This window comes from Pongo abelii, chromosome 3, assembly GCF_028885655.2.
Source record: "Pongo abelii isolate AG06213 chromosome 3, NHGRI_mPonAbe1-v2.0_pri, whole genome shotgun sequence".
Taxonomy (NCBI): domain Eukaryota; kingdom Metazoa; phylum Chordata; class Mammalia; order Primates; family Hominidae; genus Pongo; species Pongo abelii.
In genome coordinates this window covers 187409873-187424579 of record NC_071988.2, presented here as the reverse complement: position 1 = coordinate 187424579, position 14707 = coordinate 187409873, and the positions used below count along the sequence as shown (strand labels likewise).

Here is a 14707-nt window from a genome sequence, read left to right as displayed (position 1 = left end):
CGTTGTCACAGAAAGCTGCCTCTTTTGTCTGAGCAAAGCCTATCATGTAGGGGCAAGCCCAACTTGCCTTCTCTTCCATTAACCAATCACAAGTCAATCAAGAACATCACTTCTGGCAAAAGCTGTGTTGACTCATTCAGGTCTAAAAATAACTCTTGACCGTGTGTGGTAGGTCTAGATTCTTCTCTAGGATCTAACATGTATCTTCACGAATTTTAAGGTGTTACTTAGTTATAACCATTTGCCACTAATACATACTAATCTGCTATAAAAAGAGGCCATATAAATAATAAAAATCCCCACTTCTTTTTTTCAAGTTGTGTGGAAACTTTGCCAGCATTAAACGTTCCATCACAATATTTGGCAAATGCATACTGGCATTTATACACTTTAAATTTTAACAGATTCAGAGAGGAATACGTCCAAAATAATCATTCCAGCCTTTGAGAAAGAAAAATCCTGCTCTAAAGAATGTTTTTGAGATAGCGTTTTAGCTATAAATCAGATTTACTTCCCAAAAGCTATCTTGAACTACATGTAAAAGAAATAGCGTTTTAAGCAAATTAATCTTAACTCATATTTAACTCTGGGTGGAGTGGTCTGGGAACACAGAATCCATTACTTAGACGTAAGTTAATAAAGGTTTCTTTTATGATGTGATGGATATACATGCCTAGGAAGGCATATGTTTGGGTTTGAATACGTGAGTCCTTAAGCACAGAAATAAGAAAAAAGTATAAAATCTAAGTAAAAGGAAAGAAAAACGGGAAAAATGATCATGCCTAGCAGGTATGATATCTAATGGGGACATATCTGAGCACTTAGAATCAGCCCCTAGCCTAGTCTAAGCCCATTCTTCATCCCAGTTCCAAATGGGCCACAAACACTAACTCCCAGTGTAGAGGAAATCCATGGGGTCCAGACTTAACAATGTCTGAGAAGATGAGACCAATGACAGGACCATTTGTGGTTCCGCTTATTGAAATTGGCTGCTACTCGCAACCCTCTTTCAACAGATTTTTGCAGACCTCAGAAGTGATACAAAATGATGACTGAGACCCAACATTCAGCTGGTCAACAATCAAGCTGATTCCTAAGATGTCATCACAGAGTAGGTTTGGCTATTCCTTGATGACCAATTCAAAATGGAATTTGCTTTGCCTTTTGATGAATTCAAATGTTGAACATCTTGCAAAGAGAGTCATTTTCAGGAGATAAGCTCAACTACACCCCATGTCCTGTACCAAGCATGTATAAAGATCACTTCTTTCTGCTCAGGAAGAGAGCTAATTGTATCAACAAACACCTCTGTCCAAAAACTGCTAGTCTAACAAAGTAAACCTCTAGCTTGCTGATTCTACCACAAGAAATGGCTTTATATGGGTATGTTGTTGTATTTTCTTGGAGTTCTTCTGTTACAACAACTAAATCCTTAGAAATCCACTGTTTTTTTAATGTTCAGGAAAAGAATCTAGATTAAGAAAACTAATCAACAAATCTGACACCTCTCTTGCTGGAAAATAAAACAAAAGTGAGCAACTTCACCTCAAAATTTCAGTCAAGTAAACACATTTCTTAAGTTCAATATTATTTCCTAAAGCTGAATCAGAAATGTTATTTCAAACCAAAAAATAAGGTACTTAAAAGGTGAAAATAGTAAAGACAGTTGGCCCTTTTACAAAAGCAGGGGTCCTAGTGAAGACAGATCTCTATACCAGCTATTTTGGAATTTGTAAATGTCAACAAACTGTACATTTCCTGTCTTTTGTCATCCATTCTTCAATAATCCAGTCTCCCTGACCTGCTGACCCTACTGTCTTTTTCTCCAGTCCTCCCAAAGCCGATCTTGCAGCCTCACATCCCTTTGTGGTGTTCTTCAAGCTCCCAATTCTCTATTCCCCTCAGGGCAAGGGACTATCTTCTGTGTTATCTTCTATGGGTTGTGCAGAGGCACAACTCACAGAAGCCTGGTCCACCTTGAGTATACAGGTGCACAAAAAAAAAAAAAACACTGAATGAGCCCACTTGTACCTCAGAATAAGTATAAGTATTCCTTTTTACTTCTTAAAATAGTTTAACCTAAAAGAAACTGAAAGGCCATTTAAGAATGGTGAACATTTTCCTTTATCCAAACTTCCTTAAAGTTAATTCACACAAGCACCATCAAACTTGTATACTGATCAGATCTCTATATTTACTAGTTTCCTGAAGATTTCTAACCTCCTTGATGCTCATAAAAGGTGATGGAGGGGGATATCACCTTGTAGTTTTGTTAGTGTTGGTTTATAATAGTTTATTTCTACTTTTAAAAATATAAGGGACACAGACATTTTGTATTCTATTAGTAATACCATAGACTTAGTCTCCTTCATTCAAAAAGGAATTGTAAAGTACATATTGTACAACACTTCCGAGTTTGTCTCTGTAAGAGGAATTCAATCAAAGTATTTTGTATGTATGAAGAATAAAACATTTTATTTTAATACACTGTGTTATGCAGCTATTGATGGATTCATTTTTTCCATACTGCATATTCAGTATTTTTCCATAATGTAGATTATTTCATAATGTATATACAAGCACGCTGTGTGCCAAACATGAGCTGGGTGCTGGAGTCAGGGTTCCCACTTCATACAGCTTGCAATCTAAAAGAAGGATTTGCAAACCTTGATGAACTATATATTCCAGATACTTAAGCAAAGGAATCATTGTTTTCATTTTCTAAAGCATATCACATTCTAACTGTAATATCACTTTAAAATTTTATTTCCAAATTTGAAACAACAAAAAGTTAAACATTAGCTTTCATATAATCTCTTGAAGTAACAATGCAAAAAACTCTGGGATCAATCTACAAAATACAGTAGCAAAGGGTTCTCATTAAGTAGGCAGCAGGAGAGTCACAAATACTTAAACATTAGCTTTAACTGTGCCTAGGATATCTTGGCTTTGGTTACTGGATTTAGCTGAAGATCAGTTATCACATTTTAAATTTTTCCCTGTCTTCAGATAACAATATGAAACTAAGTTTCAAAATGTCCAATCCTACATGCTGAATCCTGGTAGATAGAGTAGTTAATATTAAATGTTTTCTAGGATCTGATCTTAGAATTTTGACAGCAAACTTACACGAACCGTTTTTTCTTATATTATTTGAAGGTAAGAAATATTTCCTGAAGATTTATTCTTGATCAACCCACCTACTATATATTTGAAGATCAAAATGTCTATTGATCACCTATTTTAATCCCTTCTCAGTTTGGTTCTTATGTATCATTATAAAACTATACTGGCCCTGCACTGAGAATTTTTAGCCTACTTTTCTTGCTTGCTTTGTCATTAAACAAAAATTAAGCATCCCATGCTGATATTGTTAGCACAGATTACTTTAGCCGTACCTTGATTACCAGAAGAGCAGGCCCAAATTATTTCCTAAGCAGAAACATAATGAAAAAAATCCCAAGAACATTTTTAAATACCTCTTTATTAATACTAAATGCATCACAATTAACATAAACCAAAACGTGCTTTAACATACTCCTAGGAAAGATGAATACAGATGGTTATTTGGGAACATCAGTTGGAATAAAGACCCCATCACAAACTATTCATCTCAAATGGTTATAGCAGAGAAAATGGAATACTCCTTTTTCCTTGGAAAGGCCTTGTGCAGTTTCAAAACCTGGTTTCAAAAGTCAGAAACCACTTTTCACCCTGGTAGGAGAGGCACCAACGTGTCTGTATACACCACCACCCCAGATTGGCAATATCCCTAAGATTCCCCGAGCATCCACAGCAGCGAGCGTACCTAATACGTATGCACACACAGGTAGAGATGGGTACACAGAGCCAATAAACTGGTCCTCTGGAAATTAGAGAAAAAATGATAAATGACTCTTTCTCCCCTCGTTCTCCTTTCCTCTCAATCACTGCCTTCTGCACCTTATCTTTCTACTCTTGTCAGCAAGGAAGACCAACCCCCCTTGCTGGGGACTCGCAATCATTCCTTTGGGTTTTTCACACAGCAAAGTGAGAGCGACCGCTGGGCTTGCGTGCGTCAGGATTTGTTTTTTCCCTATTGCTACCCCCCCATTCCCCGCCACCCCAGCCTCCCAAGCCTATACTTACTAGAGGGTGGCCTAAGGTCTGGGGAGATGGGATTGGTGCTGGGGGGATGGGACGGAAAAGCAGAAATTGGGCCACTGGCGCTCTAAGTCGGGTTCTTCCCCATTTCCATCCCTCCCTCCACTTCCCACCTTCCACGTTAGATACCTTTTACCAAGAGGCACCCCGGGCCCATCCCTCCCTCCTTCCCCCACCGCCACCAGTCCCACCCTCTGCCGCCCGCCCTCCGGGATGCCCCCAGGGCTGTCAGGGGGCAGCGCCCTTACCAGGCTCATGGACGCCAGGGTTGTCGGACAGCTCGATGACCAGGAGCTCCCGGCCCTCGAAGCTGCGCCCCACCGTGTAAATCCTGCTGATGGCGGTGCACTGCAGCCACACGGACACGAGCGCCTCGCGCAGCTCGGGATAGCGGTGGTACTCGAAGGAGATGCCGTCTTCCTGCTGCAGCCGCCGGCGCCGCCTCATGCCCGCCGCGGGCGCCCCGGGCTCCTGGGCTTCGGCGCCCAGGAGCCACCCGCAGGCAGCCAGTGCCCCGCACAGAGCCAGCAGCGCGCGGCCCCCTCGCCCGGCCATCGCTGCGCTCCGCCGCCGCCGGCCGTGCCTTCCTACGCGGGCGGCCTCTTTTGTCTGCCCGGCCCTGGGCTTAGCCGGCCGGCGCTGCTGGGGACGGCAAGTTCAGCACCAGCCTCCACTCGCCTCACCTTCCCCGGCTGAATGAGTGTCAGCCCGCGCACTGGGGCCACCCAGAGGAGACGGGCAAAGCCGCGGCTCCACGGGCTGCACTACTGGCCGCGGAGCCCAGGGGAGCTGCAGGAGAAACCACTGCGAGGAGGGGGCCGGCGGAGAGACGGGCCGGCGTGGATCTGGGAGGGCTGCTGGCGTTATTTGTTGGCTCGGAACCACGTCAACAGCCAAATGGCGTCCGGGACGACGCAGGTGAAATGACAGCTAAGGTCCGGGGTTCGGGAACGTTACTGTCATTGAGATACCCATGACCCACCCACGTCACTGCGTATGGAAAAAATATTCTTGTATTGTTAGTGGAGCCTTTTAAAGGGACATCTATTCCAAGCCTACCAGTTTCCATCTTGATACACCAAGAATTAGAGAATATTCCAGAAAAAAAGGAAGTACTGGCAGCCACTTGCCATCTCCTGATGTGTCTTTCATAACTGTATCAGGAGTCAAAACACAAACCCAAGGGTTGGGTTTTCATTTATTGGAAGGTCTTGCTGGAAATCAGAACATTAAGTGCTTTGATTTAGAGGTTTAAGAGAATAGAAATGCTTTCTTCCAATTTGTAGATACTGTCCTTAATTGTATTTATGCACATTCCTAGATTCTTCCAGAAAACACAGACAAAACAGATAAGGCAATGTCATGTGGCTGTGCCTGCACCAGCCCTCCTCTTTAATACTATGGGGAAAATAAAGTACAACTCTGCTGATGCTTTAGACAAAGGATTTAGTTTGGCATTAAGATTAAATCCTGTTAAGAAAACTCTGATGATGACACGACACCTCCATTCCTTTTGCAAAGCTATTGTAAAAATAAAAAATCATTTACAGCTTTAAATATCCACCCCTTAGTCGGGATTTATATTCCTGGAGCAATGTCTGGAGCAGATGTTACTCTAAAGAGGCTGCTGTTTGGATTCAGGGACAGTACAAATCTAAATTAATAAATAATCCATTGGGTATTGCAACCGAGCAGGAAAAGTGGACACCATGAGGGTAATTTTTCACGTTAAACTTCTTTGTTATTTTAAACTTGTTCATTCTTCACCTGTTTAACAGTGCATTACACATAATAAAAACTTTTACCTGGAAAAGGAGTTAGATATTTAAGTCATCTTATTGGATCAATAAATAAAAGTACAGACATGGTTGGTAAGGTGCTGCTGGAGGGGCTGGCTGCAAACACCCCTATGTACATGTACTACAGCAGCATGGATCTTTTTTCTTTCTTTTTTTTTTTTTTTTTTTTGTGTTTTCGGGGAGAAACTGTCACTGTAAACACATGGCACTCAAGTTGAATTGATGTGGATCCAGCCATTTTTTTTTTTTTCGTCAATGTAGGCAGAGCTAAAAATTGTATATTTTCCACTATGACCAGTCTGTGCTTGATTACATGGTCCAGAAGTTTGAAATCAAACTTATAATTATATTTCTAAAATCATGCGCAAAACAGCAACCTTGGAAGCCTAGAAAAAAAAATTGAGTAGCTAAAACCAAATAACTTCAGAAGTAGGAGGTTAAGATTTTCATGTTAGCAATTTAGTGTAACCACACTAATTTGTGGCTAGGTGGGGCATACTGACTAGTAACTACACACATAAACAACATATTTTTCATTGAAGTCCTGTGTTGTTCCTTAGCTGTCTCTTTGAACAAAGGATATGCTTTCTATTTTCTCCAAAATAAAAAATTTTGGAATGAAAACTTGGTCTTTGAATTTCTGGGCTATTTTTAGGTGTAGGTCAGCTGTACCAAATTTACTGGCATACGTATTACTTGTTTGTGGCTTCATAGGCAACTATAGAAAAAATTATATATCCACCCTGATTGCTGGATTTAAAAAATTTTATTTTGGAGAAAAAAAAATTGTAATGTGTAAAATCATGCCTACTATGTGGTCTCACTTGTTGGGCAGGGGGGTCTCTTTTACAGCTTAGTTGTTTGTTTCCCTAATCTATAAAATAAAAGGTTTGGATTATTCACTCTCTAACGTTTGCCTGCAACAGAATCATGTAGAGAGTTTATAGAATGTGCAGATTCTTAAGCCCCTACGAATTCATCAGGTCTGGGGTGGGTTTCAGGTATTAACAAGCTTCTAGGTTTTAAAAAGAAGACCAGTCATTTCTGATTTTGATGTTCGATTGACAAAGACATTTTGAGAAATAATGTACTGTAGGTTTCCTACTGTCTCTTTCAGACCTAAAATGCTATGATTCTGGAAATTTTCTTTCTGAAGTGAATTTCTGCTCATTTGATAAATGGTAGCACTCCTCACATATTATTGGTCATACTACATACACCAAGGCATCAGTTCAAATGAACTAAAATTTGGTCTTTGAATTTCTGAGCTATTTTAGATATAGGTCAGCTGTACCAACTTTACTGGCATATGGATTACTTGTTTGTGGCTTCATAGGCAATTATGTTAACGATTATATACCCATCCTGATTGCTGGATTAAAGAAAAACCTTGTATGCCAAGTCTTTAATGTGTGTACACATAGTTAAATTTAGTATGCAATCTCCATTTCAAATCGTGTGCACACATGCACACACAAGAAACAAAAAGAGAAAGAAAGAGCTGCTTTTTCTTCGTGTCATTATAGGCATCCATAAGAGCATATTTAAACTCCCTAGGTCTCCCTCCACTTCTTGCTTCACCTCTATTATCTTTAAATTAAGAAACTATCTTTTTCTGTATCAATAATATTTTATTTCCTTCTTTCAAAGCCCTTCCTAAAATTCATCTACTTCATAAAAATTTTGTGAACACATACCTCTATATTCATCCTGTTGTGTGCTGGTAAATGTCAGCTGTCTGGGGGGAAAAGTCTGATTTAGAATGTTTGCTAATTTCCATGGTTTAAATATTCCCACCATGGCTGATTTCAAACTACCAATGTTGTATCACTGAATACAGTGTTAGGAAGAGATATGCAGTAGCATGACATCATATATTGTTGTGATGGGACAATTCTTTATACTCCTCCTTTGCAAGTGATGAAACTTAATTTCTTCCATCTGAGTGTAGGCAGGACTTAGTGGTTTTCTCATGAACATAACACAACAAAAGTAACGAGATGATCTTCCAAAATTAGGTTATTAAAAAGACTGCAGCTCCCATCTTAATTGCTCTCTCATGCTTGTGTGTGTGCTCTCTCCTCACCCTCTCCCTCTCTTTCTCCCTCCTTTCCTCCCCCCCTCCCCCATCACTCCATCGCTTGTCTTGGGGAAGTTGTCTGCCATATTGTGGAGAGGCTCATATAGCAAGGAACTGAGGCATCTGACAAACAGCCTGAGAGAAACTGACATCCTCAGTCTAGCATTCAGTTAAGAACTGAGGTCTGTCAACAACCATGTGGGTGGGCAGGGGCAGATCTCAGCCCCACCTGAGCCTCAGGAGGACTCCATCTCTGACATCTGAGGTTTACCACAGCCGCATTAGAGACTCTGAGCCAGAACCACCACTAATACATACCTCTCCCCCATACGGACACAATATGCATAAATAACCTCAAGAACATCAAGGATAGGGTGATGTAAGCAAGACAGCAGAATGGGAAGTTCCAGCCCTCATTCCCCAACAGAAACACAGATTTAACAGTGATACAGGTAACAAATTAGCTTTATAAGAAGTTCAGGATTAAGTTAAGAAATTTCAGTATCCCAGACAAACAAAAAATCACAATCAGCCACACTGAAACACATAAGAAAAGCTATTTCACTTTACCTGCTAGTACAACTCAGCACCAGAGAGATTACAATCCTTTCCTGGTGTAGGGAGGGCAGGGGATAGAGAGTAGGGTGAGCATCCAACATTTCTGGTCTTTCAGTACACCCCCCAAGGGGCTGGCTTCTGTTGTGCCTCTTACAGAGTGCTTAAAGACATGGCATAGTCCAGATGCCTGGGAAAGCTAGGAGAATCGGCACCTTCCCGTGGCTGGCAAGGCGCTGAGAGACCTGTAGAAGGCATAGAACTAAGGCCTCTCCTTCAGGAAAGAAGGAGGAGTGGATCATGACTCTAATGTCCTGAGCCTTTCAGTGAGCTCCCTGAAGAGCTAGTTTCTATCTCATCTCATATGGAGCACAGATGAGACTGACATAGGAACCAGAGGGAGTAAGAGATTGCTAGTGCTGAAAAGAAAAGAAAGGAAAAGAAAAAAGGAAAGAAAAGAAAAAGACTGAACACCTGGGTCAGGACCTAGGAACAAGACCCAGAAACTCTATCTGGGCTGTATTTCCCTATCAAAGCCAGTTCATTAAGACTGGAGAACATGTCATTAAGACATGGATGTCACATGTAAAGACATCAGTGCAAAGCTACAAGTAACATGAAGAATCAGGAAAATAAAACACAATCAAAAGAACAAAATAAATATCCAACAACTGGCCCTAAAAAAATGGAGATCTATGAATTGTCTGACAAATAATTCAAAATGATCATCTTAAAGTAGCTCAACAAGTTAGCTTGATAGACAACTAAACAAGAGAACCCAGATAGACAACTAAACAAAATGAGGAAAACAATACATTAAATAAACAAGAATATTATGAAGAAATAGAAAAGATAAAGAAGAACCAAATGGAAATTCTGGAGTGAAAGAATGCAATAACTGAAATAAGAAATTCATCATAAGGGTTTAACAGCAGATTTGATCAAACAGAAGAATTAGTCAACTCCAAGACAGGTCATTTGAGATTATCCAGCCAGAGAAGCAAAAAGAAAAGAAAATCAAAAGAGTGAAGAGAGTCTAAGGGAATTATCAGACACCACCAAGTGAACAAATATATTGATTATGGGTGTCCAGAAGGAGAAGAGAGAGAGAAAGAAACATGGAAACCATAAAGAAAATACATACAATAGATAAAGAAAAAGAAATAAATACATAACATACAAAAGAAAAAATAACGGAATCAAAGCATGTCACCACAAAAAAAATCAGCAAAACACAAAGGAAGACAGCTACAGAGGAAAAGAGAGACAAAAGAACTACAAAACAGAAAATGACAAAATATCAATAGTAAATCCTTACCTATCGATAATGTAAATGTAAACGGATTAAATGCTCCAATAAAAGTACATAGAATAGCTGAATGGATTTAAAAAACAGTAACTATATGTTGTGAGCAGGAGGTGTTCTTTAGAATCAAAGACACACATAGGCTAAAAGTAAAGAGATGAAAAAAGATATTCCATGCAAATGATAACCAAAAGAGATCAAGGATAACTATAATCATATCAAATAAAATAGAATTTAAGTCAGAAACTGTCATAGAAGGTCCCCATTATTTAATGATGAAAGGGACAAATCAAGAAGATGTAACAATTAAAAAATGTGGCACATATACACCATGGAATACTATGCAGCAATAAAAAATGATGAGTTCATGTCCTTTGTAGGGACATGGATGAAGCTGGAAACCATCATTCTCAGCAAACTATCGCAAGGACAAAAAACCAAACACCGCATGTTCTCACTCATAGGTGGGAATTGAACAATGAGAACACATGGACACAGGAAGGGAAACATCACACACCGGGGCCTGTTGTGGGGTGGGGGGAGGTGGGAGGGATAGCATTAGGAGATATACCTAATGTTAAATGACACGTTACTGGGTGCAGCACACCAACATGGCACATGTATACATATGTAACTAACCTGCACGTTGTGCACACGTACCCTAAAACTTAAAGTATAATAAAAAAAAATACATATGTTCCCAACATTAGAGCATCAAAATATATAAAGCAAACATTGACAGGCTTGAAGGAAAAGTAGAGAGCAACACAATAAAATAGGGGATTTCATACCCTACTTTCGATAATTGATAGAACATTCAGACAGAAAATCAAAAAGGAAACAGCAGACTTGAACAACACTATAGACCAAATGGACCTAAAAGACATACATAACATTCCACTCAATAGCAGCAAAATACATTCTTCTCAAGTGCACACAGAACAGTGTCAAATTCACGTGATCACATGTTAAGCTATAAAATAAGTCTCAACAAATTTAAGATTGAAATCATACCAAATATCTTTTCTGACCACAATGAAATGAAACTAGAAATCAAAAACAAAAGGAAAACTGGAAAATTCACAAATATGTGGAAATTAAACATCACACTTTTAAATAACCATTGGGTCGAAGAAAAAAATCAAAGGATAAATTAGAAGATATTTCAAGGGCAGGGCACAGTGGCTTATGCCTATAATCCCAGCACTTTGCAAGGCCAAGGTGGGTGGACCACTTGAGGTAAGGAGTTCAAGACCAGCCCGACCAACATGGTAAAAACCCGTCTCTACTAAAAATACAAAATTAGCCAGGCGTGGTGGTACATGCCTGTAATCCCAATTATTTGGGAGTCTGAGGCAGGAGAATCACTTGAACCCGGGAGGCAGAGGTTGCAGTGAACTGAGATCACACCATTGCTCTCTAGCCTAGGCAACAAGAGCAAAACTCTGTCTCAAAAAAAAAAAATATTTCAACACAAGTGAATACACAATATACAAAAATTTATGGGATGCAGCAGAAGCAGTACTGAGAGAAGTTTATAGTAATGAACATGTATGGTAAAAAAGAGAAAAAGGGCTCAAATAAACAACCTAACATTACATTTAATAAACTAGAGAAAGAATAACAAACTAAGTTCAAAGCTAGCATAAGGAAAGAAGTAATAAAGATTAGAGCAAATATAAATAAAATAGAATATAGAAAAAACAATAGAAAAAATCAGCAAAACTGATTTTCTAAGAGAAACAAAATCAACAAATCTTTAGCTAAAATAACTAAGAAAAATAAACAAATAAATAAAATCATAAATGGAAGAAGAGATATTAAAACAAATGCCACAGAAATAGAGAATCATGAGACTACTATGAACAACAATATGTCGACAAATTGGATAACCTAGAAGAAATGGATAAATTCTTAAAAACATACAACCTACCAAGACTTAATCAAGAAGAGACAAAATGTCTAAACAGACAAATAAAAATAAGGTTCAATAATGTAAAATATCTCTACATTGAAACAGACAAAATGAGGATCAATAATTTAAAACCCTTCAACAACGAAAAGTAAAGAGCTGCACCAGTGAATTCTACCAAACATTTAAAGAAGAATTAACATCAATCTTTCTTAAACTATTCAAAATAATTAATAGAAGAGATATTTCAAAATTTATTCTATAAGGCCGGCAATACCTTGATACCAAAGCCAGACAAAAAACACTGCAAGAAAAGAAAACTACAGGTCAATATTCCTGATGAATGTATAGGAAAAATTAGCATCTCAATAAAGGCAATAAAAAGCTTTGACAACATTCAACACCATTTCATAATAAAAAAAACTTCTAACAAACTAGATCTAGAAAGAATTTACCTCAACATTAGTAAAGGCCACATATGAAAAGCCCACAGCTAACATAATGTTCAATGGTGAAAAACTGAAAGGTTTTCTTCAAAAATCAGGAAGAAAGCAAGGATACCTACTCTCACCACTTGTATTCAACATAGTTCTGGAAGTCTTAGCCAGAGCAATTAGGTAAGTGAGAGAAATAAAAGCCATCTAAATTGGAAAGGAAGAGATAAAATTGTCTGTGTGTGCAGGTGACATTATCTTATATGTAGAAAATTCTAAACATTCACAAGAAAAGTGTTAGAATTATAAACAAACCTAGTAAAGTTGCAGAATACAAAAATCAACATACAAAAAAATCAGTTGCATTTCTATTTACTAACAATGGACTACCCAAAAAGGAAATTAGGAAAACAGTCCCATTTTCAGAATAAAAATAAGAATAAAATACTTAGGAATAAAGTCAACCAAGATGACGAAAAACTTGTACAGTGAAACTAAAGAAGACACAAACAAATGTAGAGATATCCTGTGTTCATAGATTGCAAGACAGTATTTTTTAAATGTCTACACTACCAAAAACAATGTGCAAATTCAATGTAATCTCTATCAAAATCTCAATGGCATTTTTGTAGAAATAGAAAAAAATTCTAAAATTCATATGGAATCACACAATACCTCAAATAAACAAAGTAATCCTGAGCAAGAACAAAAAAGCTGGAATATTCATACTTACTAATTTTAAAATATATTATAAAGCTGCTGTAATTAATGCAGTATAGTACTGTCATTAAAACACACACAAACATCAACAGATAGAGATCCCAGAAATAAACCCAGGTATATACCGTCAACTAATCAACAAGTATGCCAAGAATACACTGTGGAGAAAAGACAGTCTCTTCAACAAATAATGCTGGGAAAACTAGATATCTACATGCAAAAGAATGAAATTGGACCCTTGTCTTACACTATACACAAAAGTCAACACAGAATGAATTGTGTTGTGAACTATAACCTTCCTAGAAAGAAACATAGGGGAAAATCTTCATGCTATTGGTCCAGGCAATGATTTCTCGGATATGACAACAAAAGCACGAGCAAAAAAGCAAAATTAGAGAAGTGGGACCACATCAAACTAAAAAGCTTCTGCACAGCAAAAGATATAATCAACAGAGTGAAATGGCAACCTGCAGAATGGAAGAAAATATTTGCAAATCATATGTCTGATAAAATATTCATATCTAAAATATATAAGGAACCCATACAAATCAATAGTGAAAAAACAAATAATCTGATTTAAAATGGGTAAAGGAATTGAATGGACATTTCTTCCAAGATGACATGCAAATAGCCATTGGGTATATTAAAAAATGCTTAACATCATTAATCATCAGAGAAATGCAAGTCAAAACCATGATGAGTTATCATCTCACACCTGTTATGATGGCTACTGTAAAAAAAAGATTACAATGTTGGCCAAGATGTGGAGAATTGGAATCCTTGTACACTGTTGTGGGAACGTGAGATGATGCAGCTGCTAAGGAAAACAGTATGGTAGTTCCTCAAAAAACATAAACATGGAATTAACATATGATACAGTAATCTCACTTCTGGGTATATATCCAAAAGAATTGAAAGCAGAATCTTAAAGAGATGCATGCAGTCTTCTATTCATTGCAGCATTATTCACAATAACCAAGATATGGAAACAACCTCATATGTCCATGGACAGATGAATGGACAAAGCAAATGCGGTACACGCATATAATAGCATATTATTCAGCCTTTAAAAAAGAAAATTTTGCAATACATGACGTGAATGATCCTAGAGGATCATAGAAAAACATACACTGCATGATTACACTTCTATGAGATATCTAAAATAGACAAACTCATAGGAACAGAGAGTAGGATGTTTGCCAGTGGCTGGGACAAGGAGGAAACCTGGAGTTACTATTCAATGACATAAAGTTTCAATTACTCAAGATGAGTAAGCTCTAGAGATCTGCTGTCCAACATTGCCTAACATTGTGCTTATGGTTAACAAAACTGTACTATGCACTTAAAATTTTAAAAGAATAGGTCCCAGCCGTGTGCAGTGGCTCACGCCTATAATCCCAACACTTTGGGAGGCCGAGGCGGGTGGAACATTTGAGGTCAGGAGATCAAGACCAGCCTGACCAACGTGGTGAAACCCCATCTCTACTAAAATATACAAAAAAAAAAAAATTAGCCGGGCATGGTGGCGGGCACCTGTAGTCCCAGCTACTCAGGAGGCTGAGGCAGGAGAATCGCTTGAACCCGGGAGGCGGAGGTTGCAGTGAGCTGAGATTGTGCCACTGCACTCCAGCCTGGGTGACAGAGCGAGACTCCATCTCAAAAAAAAAAAAGAAAAGAAAAACAGTAGATCTCATGTTAAGTGCTTATACATTAGTTAATTGATTAAAATGATTTCAATGATAATACTAGGTTGTCACT

The 14707-nt window shown here is 38.3% G+C and overlaps 1 protein-coding gene across 1 annotated transcript in view; it reads right to left on the bottom strand.

Annotated features, from left to right (window-relative positions):
* The window catches only part of CPE (carboxypeptidase E), a 119722-nt gene extending 114626 nt beyond the window's left edge, over positions 1-5096 (bottom strand). Inside the window, exon 1 of the mRNA XM_024245769.3 lies at positions 4392-5096. Coding sequence (XP_024101537.2) covers positions 4392-4698 — 307 coding nt within the window. The 5' untranslated portion in view covers positions 4699-5096. The remainder of the gene's footprint in view (positions 1-4391) is intronic.
* Positions 5097-14707: the final 9611 nt, after the last annotated feature.